At 32.7% G+C, this 14,468-nt stretch overlaps 1 protein-coding gene across 4 annotated transcripts in view; it reads left to right on the top strand.

The window, feature by feature from the left end:
• LOC129218561 (uncharacterized) overlaps positions 1–6,669 on the top strand; it is a 34,242-nt gene extending 27,573 nt beyond the window's left edge. For all 4 annotated transcript variants that reach the window (XM_054852868.1, XM_054852867.1, XM_054852866.1 and 1 more), the window contains exons 8-10: positions 2,042–2,207; positions 4,801–4,911; positions 6,498–6,669. In XM_054852868.1, coding sequence (XP_054708843.1) covers positions 2,042–2,207; positions 4,801–4,911; positions 6,498–6,568 — 348 coding nt within the window. In that variant the 3' untranslated portion in view covers positions 6,569–6,669. The remainder of the gene's footprint in view (positions 1–2,041; positions 2,208–4,800; positions 4,912–6,497) is intronic.
• Positions 6,670–14,468: the final 7,799 nt, after the last annotated feature.

Here is a 14,468-nt window from a genome sequence, read left to right on the forward strand (position 1 = left end):
ATCCTGTCTGAACAAATTAAACCCAGAATTATGTAATAACTCTGCATCAGATTCGGTAGCCCATGTCTCTGTAATTCCAATAACATCCAACTTCTCATCCATAACTATGCTTTTCAATTCATCCATCTTGTTCCTAATACTGCGAGCATTGGTATAGAAAACTTTAAGCATGCCTAAGTTGCTTTTATTTAACACCCTGAAATTTCTTAAATTACAATTGTTAACATTACTACTCTTGTTGGTCACTTTATTTCCATTTCTAGCAATACCCTAAAAAATTTCATTCTCTTGATACCTGATGCTTGAACCATGCCCCCCATTCCAACTTAGTTTTCTGACTCCGAAGCCCTTAAAATTAATCCACTAACCATTTTGACCCCTGTAGAGCTCAGATGCAGGCCATCCCTAGCAATCCAATCCCGTTTACAATGACTCCATACCTCAATAAACCTGATACTGCGCTTTTCGCAAATTGACTTCAGTAGCAAGTTCATACACCTCGCACGTTGATTTAGCCAGCTCCTATGCACTCCATACCTGGGAAGCAAACCAACCACTTGGACATTCGTCGCAAAGCTGGTTGCTTTATCCAACAGGGATTCCCATTCCCTAGAAAACTCCTCATTTTTACTGTGGCCTACATCATTTGTTCCCACCCACAAAGTAACCATGCCCTCCTTATTCAATAATCCCTCCTTTTCAGCAACCATATTAACGTCTTTTACCCGAGCCCCAGGTAAACAACACCTAGCCACCTTATGCTTTACTCTCCCAACTGTGTTACCCACCTCCCTTACCATAGAGTCCCCCAAAATCACACCCTTAGTTTCCCAATCTAACTCCTCATTTGAAACTTCCCCCTGAATCTCTGGAACATTTATACCCTCTACAACTGGCCTACACCCTAATGCTAATTGGGCTTCCAAAACTAGCATCTGAAGTCTTAAGTCTGAGAGTTCAGCACATTTAGTGCAAATATGATCCTCCTCAAAAACACTCATTTTCCCCCTTATACAGGCAGAACATATGACATAAATCACAAGAGATCCACCTGTCCCCCTTCCCACTCTTTACCTCTTTCATAATGCATATAACACCCATTTCTACTCAGTGAATATGTTCCAAAAGGCAAAACAGAAAGATAAAAATGCAAAAAAACACAGAATAAATACTAAAAACAGCAGTAAATAAACAGAGTTGCTACACCCAATAAAGCACACAAGATCAAAAACCAGGAGATCACCACATGTTAGGCTTAGCTCCAAAAATGCAAAAACACTTCAAGAATACAATAACAGCAAAAATGAGCCCCCAAAACACAATAAAACTAAATTACATGATAAAGTGAAGTAAAAAAACCTAAAACTAGACAGTAATAATGAAAAATTATAGTAAAAAAAAAACACTTATCAAATTAGCAGCAATAACACTCCCTGCATCACAGGCGCCCTCTAGTGGCCAAAAAATAATAATGTGGGAAAGTGTTTCTGACTATAATTTATAGATTAAGATTTTTTTTTTTAAATTTTTATTTTAATATTGTTAAACTTAATAAACCATCTTAGATTCAGGGAAGGATTGTGGGTTTCCTGCAAAATTTTTCAAATCTCCTCCAATGTTTTAGCTTAGTAAGAGTCTTACTAATGAAAGATTTGAAACTGTACCATGAATAAACACGATGTTAGCGATAGAGATAAAAGGTATAGGAAAATGCTGTACAAGCTTAGGCAGAAATTCCATTATTTTAAATTCAGATATATTTTCCAAGTAAATAATTTGTAAGAAGTAAGTTTCAGCTAATCAGATATTTGTGTAGAGTCTGTTAACAGATCCAAATTTGCTAAAACTTTTCCAATTTAAAATACTCAGAAGCCTTCGATAGTTAAACAATATTTTTCCTTTCTTTCAAGTGCCAAAAATTGTTTCCCCTCCTCAAAGTTGAATTTTAGAGTAGAGCATGAATTCTAATAATAAAATTTGCTAATGCTCTTTAAATTTTTGAAAATCCTAATTGAAAAATTTGTAATGTTATTTTTTACAGGTTCGCTTCTTATATAGTTCCTGTCTGGCAAGAAATTCTTTGCAGTTTATGACTTCTTGCTTAAGAAAATTGATGAAGAGAAATGTAGCTAACCTGTATAGTAGATTGGGACGAAAAGGAAAGAAAAGTTTTACAAGCCTTTCATCTATTTATGATATAATAATGGGTAAACTTATTTTGTAAAAATCTTTCCAAATTATTTAGTCAGAAATTGTCAAAACTTTTTATTGTGAGACAACAACATCAGGAGTGAAAGTATTTGGTTCATAAAAAATGGGCTACGGAGTGAGATGAAACAAAATAAAAATTAAAAAGTGTCAGGTTGACCTACTGACGGATAATAATGCAGGTTCATAACCTGCTTCTTTAAAGTATCATAACTCAACTCAATTTTTTTTATTAATTAAAATAAGCACCAACTGAATCAATACATTTTTGCCAACTAGATACAAATTTATTTATGCTGGCAGAATAAATTTCTGGAGTTCTGGATGCGATTAAGTTGTTAAAGGCAATTTTGGGTTTGTCTTGTTTTCTGAAGTATTTTTCTGCAGAAAATTATCCAAATGCTTAAAAACGTAATAATCGGTCGGAGGGAAGTCAGGCAAGTATGGAGAAACTCAAAAAAGTAAATTTGATGGAAAATCTCATTTAGCCATCTAAAACCAAACGCCTCCTAAATATTTTGCAAAATAATTTTGGAACAAAATGATTTTTATAGAAATACATAGCAAGAATAGAGCTTTAAATTGTTGTATAGACCAAAGAATTTTTATTGCTAAAAATGTACAAGAAAGATAAGCTGCTGCAGAAACGTACATTATTCTCCGGACAACCTGATAATAAATAGCACTGTTGGCAAAAAAAAAAAAAAAAAAAAACCTTCAAAAGCTTCTGATTTTTTTTTTTTTTTTTTTGTGTGTGTAAAATGACCCCCTGTATCCAAATATGGCCATCGTTTTCCCACAGAATATCCCACTTTTGGCAGTTTTTGAGTTTCATAGCTACTATTTTATTTTGAGGGAAAGGAAACATTAAATTTGCTTGTGACACTCTTCTGAAGAGCTAGAGAGCTGCAAAGTTCAAAATTATGAACATTTGGAGCTAGTTTGGGTACTCATAGGGGTGTTGCCCCCTGTAAAATATTTCAAAAATCATAAAAATTAATCTACTTTTTATAGGGTTTTTTTTAAAACAGTTTTTTCATTTACTTTTCGACATAAAACCCGAGTATAAGACTTAAATTGAGGAAATCGGAGATCCTTAAATCAAAGTTATACAGTAAAACCTGTAAAGTTGACCACCTTTGTAAGTTGACCACCTGTCTATGTTGACCGCTTTTGTCAGGAACGGAATTAGTCCTATCTTGTATAAAGAAGGAAAACCTCTGTAACTTGACCACCTGTCTATCTTGACCACTAATGTACCCCAAATTTGGTTTGGAGTATTGTAAAAAACCCTTTGTAAGTTGACCACTTGGTTTATTTTTTAAAACTTAATTTAGCAAATTATTTTATTTTATTATTATTATTATTTTATAGCTTTCCAAGAATATCTTTTGTGCCAGATCAGCATTTTACCAACTAAATAAAACAGCAGCATAACTAAACCTCCTTGAGTGTCCAGCTTGTTGCTCTTTGTGTTCTAGTTTTACATAAAATGACTTCAAAAAGAAAGTTAGTTGAACTTGAGATTGATAAAAAGTATGAAATATTAAAATTAACTGAAAAGGGAAGAGAAAATTAGTTGACACATATGGAATTTCCAAAACTAGTGTCTAATAAATGCGGCAAACTTCAATAAGGAGTTATTTTGTTGAAAAGTAGATCATCATGGTTATAAATGTATTAAATGTGTATGAGAAAAAAAAATAAGCGAAAAATTTGCTATTTTTGATTAGCTATGAATTTTTAGGAATATTAATATAAAAATCTTTTTATAAACAATGATTTTTTTTGATCAATTTACTGAAATTTTAAATTTACATGACACATTATACATCATTCTGAGAAAATAACCTCCAAAAATACTTCAATAATATTTTAAATTATTGTTTCAAAATAACAATGACAGTGTGTTGAACGGAAAGAGTAAGTGTCAATTAATCAAAAAATGAATACATAGTGCAAGAAATGACAAAAAAAAAAAAAAAAACATTACCCTTTTAATAAGTTGACCACCTGTCTAAGTTGACCACCAAAGTACTGCACCGCAAGTGTTCAACTTACACAGGTTTCACTGTACTGTATTTTACTTATACTAGTTTAGCATATGTTTTAAAGGATTGATTATAATTGAGAAAATGTTCCAGCTTTCAAGTGTTTTTCCCCAAGAATTGATCAAAGAAAATTTTAGGAACTTCTGCCCCAGGTGTAAGTCAACCCCCTTACTTTCATCCCCAGTGTTTTGGACTACATTTCTCGACTTATACTAGAGTATATATGGTTAATACTTGTTTTTCATATGTCACTTTGCTATTTTTACTTTTCCCTGCTCTCTGTTCAGAAAATAATAAAACTAATACCCCCGCACACCCGAGTCACTTTTAAAAGTGGAATGCTTTTGATCTTTGTAGCAACAAGTAATCTCATAAAAATAGAGATCTTGTCATTTAGGGTTGTAGTAAAGTAAAATAGCTGCAAGATTTTGGAGAGAAAATAAAAACATCCACCTTATAAAATAAATTGTTATTTGGTTGTTTGCATTTGAAAAACAAAGTTTGTCTCATTATTATTTTCTAAAAAATTGTTTTTAATAAGGAGCTGCCACTATGAAATTCCCTGATGCCACACCAGAAGAATTGTCAGAAAAATTGGGCAAAGCTTTGGCTTTGTCTGTTGACTGGGATGGCCGGAAAAAAAGTAACCCTGGTGGGTACACTTTTTCATTTAAAATTATTCATGTATCTTTTAAAATCTTTTAAAACTGTTCACATTAGATAAATATGTTGTTATGCCATTTGTAATGAATCAAATGTATATATATATATCCAAATGTAATTTTCTTTTTAATCATACTGCCAATATGCCCAGCTGCTGCTACACACTGCTGGTAGCATATCTGAAAATGTTAAGATCTTTTAGAGACGATTGCGTTTGAAAATTAATTTTCCAAATAGTCCGTTGATGCAATCTCAGATCTTAAACATAATAAATCATGTAGAAATTGAGGCAAGCACAAAATCACCAGCATAAAAAGACTGATCCTGACCATGAATGCAGCCAATTAAGTATTTTAGTAATATTCAGTGTTGTAGTTGTAAAAAAAAAAAAAATTTGGAGGAATTTTCCTTGGGATTTAGATTGCACCGAGAGAAAAGGTGGTGTGGAACCAATTTACAACCTTTTCATATACAGTCAATTCGCAATAACTCGAATCTAAAGGGTCTGACGAAAAACTTCGACTTATCGTAAGTTTGAGTTACCGCTTGTTTCGGCATTCAACATTTTATTATTAAAAACCATAGAATATTTTAATATGTATCCAGGGGTCTGGCCAGAGGAAATTTGGGTTCATTATTGGAGCAAATCTGAAATCAAAATAACACAAGATCTATATTTGTCACAATGCTTATTTCAAGTTTATTAAGAGAAATTCCATTTTCTTTAATGAGTCAAAAATTAAAATGCTGAATCAGTGGTTTCATTTTATATTTTTGCTTCAACTGTCTCAATATATATTAAGGATATGTTTATCATAAGCCTCTAAAATGCAATTTTATAATAATTTTACAAAAAATGTTTCGTTTATTAGCCATTTTTATACTTGTTTGAAAGATTGTGATCTTTTTTGCATCCGCTACGGGAATCGGATTTTTCAAATTTTTGATGTTTTATACACTGTTAAGAGGTGAACGAATAAATTCTTTTACATTTTTATTACAATCAAGAAATTTATCAGTTCTAAACGAAACTCCATGCTTTTTAAGAGTGTCAAAAGTCAAAAAGTTGAATGCTAAACCCCTGCCTGAATTTTATCCTTCTTGTTTCATTTATTTTATACTATACATGTAACATTTCTAATATAATTTAAGTAACAAAGAATCATTTACGATTAATTGTAGTACAGTCGGACCCAGATTTAACAAACCTCCATTTAACAAATTTTGCGATTTAGCAAATTTTATTTGTTCCTTGATTAGAAGGAAGGCAAAAAACTCCTTTTATTGACTGCACAAAATAACGTGTTTGATAACCAAATGTCATACATTTAAATTTGTTTACTGTTTGGTTGCTGAATATTCGGTTTGTCTGCATAAAAGCAGTATGCCAAATACAGAGAAACTGTGTATAACAATACTGTCTATAACGATAACCTGTCTGTTATGATTTTTTTTTAGGTCCCAACAGTATCGTTGTAGACAGGTTTTACTGTATTCGGTATACCTCTAATTAAAACATTTGAAACCATATTCTCAAAAAATAAATGAATTAGAAAATGTTTTTCTTTCTTGCAGCTATAAATGATCAACAACAAATGGCTGATGACCAGGACAGTGAATCCCTTCTTTGTAATAACAGATTGTAAAAGGAAAAAGGCTACCATTGATGCGGACATCATCCCCTTTAAAATGGACTGTAAAATAAAACAAATGTACTATTATAATAAAACTTGTATTTTTGGTGTTCTATGTTTGTTCTGTTTTTATATGCTAATCAACTCTATAGAGCTTTCTCATTTTTTTTTATTCTTGATGACTAGAAAATTTTGAAAGGTATATATATATATATATATATATATATATATATATATATATATATATATATATATACATACACACACACATATACATATATATATACACACATACATATATATATATATACATACATACATATATATACATATTCAAAAAATGCAAAACATTTTAAAATCTGCACTTAAAGTCAAGATTGAGTAATTTTCACAAGTGGTTCTTTGACATATTTTACCTATATGCAAGGTAATTTTTTGAGAACTTTTAAAGAAATCCAATTGAAATATATAGAGATGTTTCTCTTTTGAGCTGCAGAGCACGGCAATATACATTTTTGTTTTCAAAATAAAGATTTGAGTACCATCTTAATAAGTTATGTTCTGATTTGATTTTCATAAGAAAATTTTCATTTTATAAGATTATGAATGACAATCCAGTAATACAAATAATTAGCAAAAAATATAATTTAACTGAATTTGCTTTGCTCGCTATTTTTCTTTTTGTGGTCTACCTATACATTTCCATTCATAGATAAACAAAATAAACATGGATTTTGCAAATGGTTTTCTTTTACTGAAGTAGTTTATTACTCTAATTTAAAAGAATGCATCAACGATTTTTTGAATACAGATTCAGCAATATATATTTTTGAATGAAAAAATACAGAAAATTTCTTAATTCGACGTAAAACAAAATAGTTAAACTATGACCAGGATGACGTCGTCTGCTACTGCCCTGAACTATACTGATCCCCTTTTTTCAGCTTTGGAAATCGGTGGAAAATTACAGGTTCCTCAAACAGCGCAGAGTTTCTACCTCGTAGGCTACGGTTGGTCTCGCTATAAGCGCCATCTAGGGGCGAAGTTCCCTGTCCCTCGTTTTTGAAGGCTTTCAAGCAACATCAGATTCTCGTAGGCTACGGTAAGAGGTAAAGCCGAGCCGCTTCATCAACTGAAACAAAAGCCTGAGTTTTGAACTGATGAATATGGCAACAGTAGTGCATAAACAAAACTAAAAGCATGACGGCGCTTTAATGTTTCAATATGCTTTTTTTTAATAAATTATTTTTACACGAATAGTTAAAATAACGAAAAATAATAATTGTAAGTAAAAGTATTTGTAGCTTATATTAAATGGGAACGTATTCCTCCAAACATTTGTTTTGATTATTGTTTATATTTTCTGTATTTCCATGCCTGTATTATTTATGTCTCAAGTCGGTATGTTTTACAATCTTCGTTTTCAAAAGCGTTTATTTTTAAACCATTTGAAATTTCTTTTAGAGTATAGGCGTTAGAAAATCATTTCAAAAACGTAATGTAAATGTAACTTAATTTGTTCGGTCAAAATTAATCAAGTTGTCTTTGGTCGAAATTGGCTGTATTTACAGCTTCGATCCAGGAAACTAGGAATCGTCTATCGTTTATTGAACATGAGCTTTGTGGTAGACATCTTTCTGTTTCAAATTCTATATCTGATTTTGACTTTATTGATAGATATTCATGGTCTAGAACTCTTCTTTCCTCTGAAATGCACTAACTGGTTTTGAAAAAGAAATAGGGAAGTTGCAACCTATTAAATGTTCATATTTTGGCTATTGCATATTGTTAATTGACCCTCAAAACTAAAAAATTCACCATCGCCGAATTTTAAAACACCGTGGTTGATTTTTAATGAATTTTTAAAAATCCACGCGCAAAAGTGCGCTCTTCTGAAACGTCATGAGCCTACGTCACAGGGCGGGAATGGGCAGCCTTCCGCCGAAGATCCCTTGTTTTCGCTATGGACATTTTGAGCGCGTTGATAGTTTTATTTTTTAGAAATTCAATAATCCTTTTGAACACACTATGGAGGCCGGATTTGTTAAAGCACAATCTAAATAATCTTCCTCAAATAATATTAATGGTGATATTCGAATATTTCCGAGAGGATGAGAGGTTTAATGTTCCAGAAACGCGAGGAGATAAGTCTTTTACGTTTCATCTTCGAAGTCAAATGCACGTTCTTCGATTTCTCCCATGACATGGGAACCGGTTCGCTAGCGTTTCTCTCCTATCGGACGTCACTTCCTATGCCATCTGACGTCACAGGCGCTTGAACTTTAAAAATTAATTAAAAAAAAAACTACTTATCGTATCGCAAAAATTTTTTCACCTATGATGTTCATACATGTTACTCTATCATATAAAAATAAAATTGAAAAATCGAAAACTTCCCTATTGGCTGGGGTAAAAATGACACCTCCAGTAATTATAGTGTTAATGAATTAAGATTTTTCACTCTGCTTCTTGTTGTAACCATCAAGTAATTAGTTTTTATGCCTGTTTTTTCTTTCTTGTATATATTTCTGAAATTTAGTTGTTGAATAACTTAGTCAATACCTGGTTGAATAAAATGGCTGCAAAAGGATGGCAGCCATATTTATGAGGCCAGTATCGTCCAATATACTGATCTACTTTTAAAAAAAATATTTTTGTTTTTTAACTTTTTGATTTTTTTTCACGGATTTTAATAGATAGTTAATTCTTTGATGTTTTTATGCAAATATAGATTGTGCATCCTAATATACTTCCCTGAAATGATTTAGGTTAGGTTATGTAACCTTCAAGGGCATGTGCATTGTGTTCAGGGCTCATAGTCCTCCTATATTGTTACAATTTGTGAGATATACTCCTATATTTTCTCCCTAACTCCTATATTTTTTCCTTCGGATGTTAAATGCTACCCAAAAATGAAAAATTCTTTGATCCATTTTTCTCTTCTTTCTCCCCTGCTCTCTTACATCTTTAATTTTGGCACAGGTATTAAACTTTTGTTTGATTATTTTTATGAGATATACAAAATATAGATGGTTTTACTTGCAACTTTTAACTTGTTTTCAATTATTTTTTTTTTCTTGCAATGAGTTTGCCTAGTAATTTTAATAGTACAACATGTTAACTTTAAGTGTAGGACTTGTAAAGATTTTCAAAGCGTTTAATTTTGTCACATATAATTTTACATAGGCTAGCCAGACGTCTCGGTTTGAACGGGAGAGTCCCGGATTTAAGGGAAAATCCTGGTGTCCCGGCCGGTTTGCTTTTGGTTCCGGAAAAAGATAAATTTGATTAGATGACAAAACAAAGTCTAAAAATAATTAACTGTGAAGGATTATTTTGGATAATAACTTCGTCATTTGAAACATAAACTTGTAATATAAATATGGATTCAGCTTGTGAGGATTTTTACGACAAAATTAAAACAAAAATTCTTCATTCAAAATATTTTTTTGTACTAAAGTAACTAACAAATATTAACATATAAGAAATAAAATGTTTAAATTTATCTGCTCATGTCATGCATTATTACCCCTGGTTTAGGCTCATAATTACATAGCATTGAGAATGATTTACTCTCTAAAACATGCTAAAAACGGTTGAACATTTCAGAAATCTGTCAAGCTTAACCTTACGTGTAGTTCAAAAAATCGGTTGTAGCTCAAACGATTATTTTTGAAAATGCCATGTACAGATTTTGGTACCAATTCAACTTTGAGTGCTTCAAATGTTTCAAAGTTTGTAGCTCACTGAAAAATGTAACTATCTCGATGAAAGAAGTGTCATTTTAAAGGATTTTACCTGCTTTTTTCAAATATGTACTTATTTTGTGTGTATATTTTCCAAGAATTTAAAAATCTGTGTTCATCTCAAAAAAAAAAAAAAAAAAAAAAAATTTTTTTTTTGGCTCAAATGAGGATAATAGATGGTTCTATGCTCCTATTTGAGCTCTTCTGACACCCCTTTTAATATGGCAGATTAGGTCAAGTTCACTCTTTATACATGTGTGTACATATTCATTGTGTCCACCCTAAAAGTGGACCAATAGCTATTTCCTAAACCATTAGAGATAAGTGTATAATTCCATTTTGAAAAAAAAATGTAAATTGCACTAGGACTCGAAATTCGCGAAATTTTTGTCAAAAAATCAAATTTTGAAAAAGTTACAAAATTTAACTTTTTATGCAGTCTCCAGTCCTAGCAATGATATTTAGTAAAACATTCCGGACACACTAACATTTACAACTAAAAAAATCGCTCTTTTACGACCAAAATTGACATATACTTATAAAGTTTTGAAAAATCACTATTTTCGAAAATTTTATGACAGCGAGATAGTTTTTAAGGCATGTATGTGAATTGACAAAGTGTGTTAATAGGTTTAAATTTATTTTGGGTTCATGTCATCAGGAGGCAATATTAATGGCTGAAAAGACTCTGCAAGTACTATTTATAAGCTCAAAGGTATATTTATGATTAAAGGGCAGTTCTCAAAAGGTGGGAGCAAACACAGACCTCACCTTTGAAGATTTAACACCAAATAACTTTCATTTTATTCAAAAATTTTTGAGTTAAATTATAATACTGTATAGAGACAAGAATTGACATAAATTATGGAAAAAATGCTCTTCAAATGCCCTTAAAAAATATTTTCTTTGCTAAAAGGCACAATTTTGGACATACCAAAACGTTAACTGAGCAAATATACCATTAAAAAAAATTTATTTAAATTATTTCCATATGTTTAAAAAAAAAATTAAAGGTATGAATCTTACACTGAATAATTTTTTGTTAATATTTTAAACAAATAACATAAGTAAAGACAGTTTATTTACTTTGTAAACGATTTTGGAAAAAAGTAAGTTTGAAATTTGATGCATGTCCAAAAGTTACAATCTTTACAATGCTTATTTGAGAACTAAGTACAGTCGAATCCCGACTTACGCGAGGAATGCGTTCCAAGACTCCTCGCGTAAGTCGAAATTTCGCGGTGTGGAAAAGTGTTGTGTCATATGATTTTTTTTATTAACATACCCAATCATTTTAGACATTTAAACCCCTTTTAAACTGTTTTTGACCATTTGTTAACTATATATTACCGTTTCTTACAAAAAGAGCTGAATTTTTACCGTATTCTTAAAGTTGCATTATTCAACATAAAATATTGTTACGATGCACAAAATCAATGATCAATGGGAGAGAGATATATGAAAATAAAATAGCACGAAACGTACGGTATGTAGTAATAATAAAGCACTGCACTGTAATAGTACTGTACAGTAGATGCAGTAAGTTACATTTATAACTTAAAAATTGAAGATGATGATTTATCCTGCACAATCAGATCGTCATTCTAATATATTTTTTAATACAGTAGCTTCGCAATTGCTTTTATAATCTTTACATCTATGGTAATCCCCTTTTGGCACCCTCTGGACTTATACAGATTGCCTTCTCTTGACTTTTAACTATACGTAGGATTCACCCATCTACCTAACTGTCGCGCTACCTTCGATCCACTTTCTAGTTAAGAGGCTGCATCAGACAGATTCCCGGTTTTCGCATCCCTATGTTAACCTACGGGGCAGAATGTCTTCTCATTCTTACGATAGCTCATTGGGAAATTGAGATTTTCAAACTTTTCTTTTTTTGACTTAATCTGTGACGACTATAGAGTGCTTCTATTTTTGCGGTTTTTCATTAAAATAATTAAAATTTTTTTAATACAAACTTGAAGTTAAACTTTGAGAAAAGGTGAATTTTTGACGAACCAGGAGGAGTATTCGGATTTTTAAAAAAATAGAAGCATAGCGTATAATCTCACCTTTCTAAAGATGTTAAAATATTTTCGATAGCTTTAATTGAACAACAGTAATCAAATGAATGGTGAGCCTATTCCAATTCACAAACTAAAAATTTCCATCCCCCTTTACAAAGGTACGAGATTCGCCTCTACGCAAGTGGTTTATGGCCTTTTCGGGGAAATGGTCAGCACCCCACTTGTGGGCGTGTTTCTTCTCCACCTGCTGAACACAGATTGACTGTCCTAAATAGCTGTCTGGAAAGCATTTTTTTTCCTTTGCTTGAGAATTGCGGGGAAAAAACCTGGCAAAAATGACGCTCTTAAATAATTTTTAATTTCGCTTATTTTTTAATAAATAATTGCGTTTTTTTTTTGTAAAATTATGTATATAAACACAAAATTTAAGCTTTAAAAATATTTAAATCACGATTTTCATGCAGTTGCAAATCTTTGGGGGGGGGGGGGCATTGAGAGTTTACCTGCTTCTCTCGACGGGATAAAATAAATTGAACTCGCCCATTAAATAATTTTGAATTAATTTTGTCACAATGTAACTATATATATTTTTTAATTATTACATAATATAAAAAAAGGAAAGAATATTTGAATATACCTAGAAGAAAATTTGAACTTACCCTTATCACTTTTGTTTGCTTTTCGAGTATTATTGGAATTTAAGGACAGTGCGAAAAAAGATATGTAACTCAATGGTTTTAAACCCAAGGGTATATATTATCGCGATTTGTCTATTACTTCTTTTTTCATTGAATTAGTAATTAACATAAAAAAAAAACATATATATGTGCTTACCTAGAAGAGTTATGGCGGGTCAGAAAGCAAATCATAAGTTTAGTGTTCCTGCTAGGCCGTTTTTGAAGGGCGCAGCGCCCTGCCCTTTTCCATATCGGCAGAATGCGCCCTGCCCTTCTTTTAGATCGCAAAATGCGCCCTGCCTTTTTCAAAAATAACAATATGCACCCTGTGTTTTTAAAAAGATGCCTCAAGCATTGTTGGGACCCGCAGCGATATCGGGGCAATTTTATTTGTCCAGCGATCGTCTGCAAAAATGCTCATGTCTTGCCATTGTCCCCAGAATTTCACCCTGAAAACGGCCCCATGAATAAAAGGAGATGCAAACACCTAGGCAAAGAGGGGATGAGATTCTCGGAATTCTAACAGACTTATCAGTTGGAAACAAAAGATAGATTTCTTCCTTCTGCTGAGGATGGGTTTGAAAGGGTGAGGGAAGATGTTCAGTCGTCCGCGATGGGGGGGGGGGAGGGGGGGGAGAGATTATTGTTTAATTCCTCCCCATCCTTGAGTTTCTGAGAATCAGCAATGAGAGAGGGAGGATGGTAGGTAGTCTTCCTATATTATTTTCATCTGTAGGACCAGGGGGCGCCAGTTCCAGGAAAAGTAGAAGGGGTACTACTTGTCAGACAAGAACAGATGCAGATGAACTGCTCCATTTCTTGTCCGAAAAGTCCGAGTGCAAACGCAAACGGTTCTTGATTTGAAAATACACGGTTCTTGATGATGATGCCGGCCGAAAAAATATGAAGTTTACTGAAATATTTCAGGCTGTTCTTTTTCTTTTTTCCTAAAAAACAGAACAGAAGCAGGATTCGAATGTTCTTGATAATCCTTGTAAAGAAATTGGAAAGAGCGGTTTTTGAGCAATCACGATTGCTTATTGTTCTCACTTGACAGTCCTTGATGTTCCGGTTCCTTTTTCAGCTTGGACCAGGGCTGCAGCACCACCGTCCACCGGCGGCGGCGCGGCTGGTCCTGACCACTGTCCCCCAGAATCCACTTTTGCTGTCCATGTCCACCACACGCATGCTCATACACACTTGCCTATATGCGCACGCCTTTACACACATACACACGCCTACGTGCACACACGTAAGCCTACACACACACGCACACAACTATATACACGTAAGCACCCAGGAGGAGGGACATGCTTGGGCGGGGGAGCCATTTCTAGAAACAATAACTCTAACCAGTAGAGTCTTGTCGCAACTCGTGATTGCGAAAAACATAATTTGAATTCAAAGTTTCGGAATTCAAATAAGAGTTCCTTTTTTTTTTTTTTGAAGTGATTGATAA

Source organism: Uloborus diversus, chromosome 3 (assembly GCF_026930045.1).
Source record: "Uloborus diversus isolate 005 chromosome 3, Udiv.v.3.1, whole genome shotgun sequence".
Taxonomy (NCBI): domain Eukaryota; kingdom Metazoa; phylum Arthropoda; class Arachnida; order Araneae; family Uloboridae; genus Uloborus; species Uloborus diversus.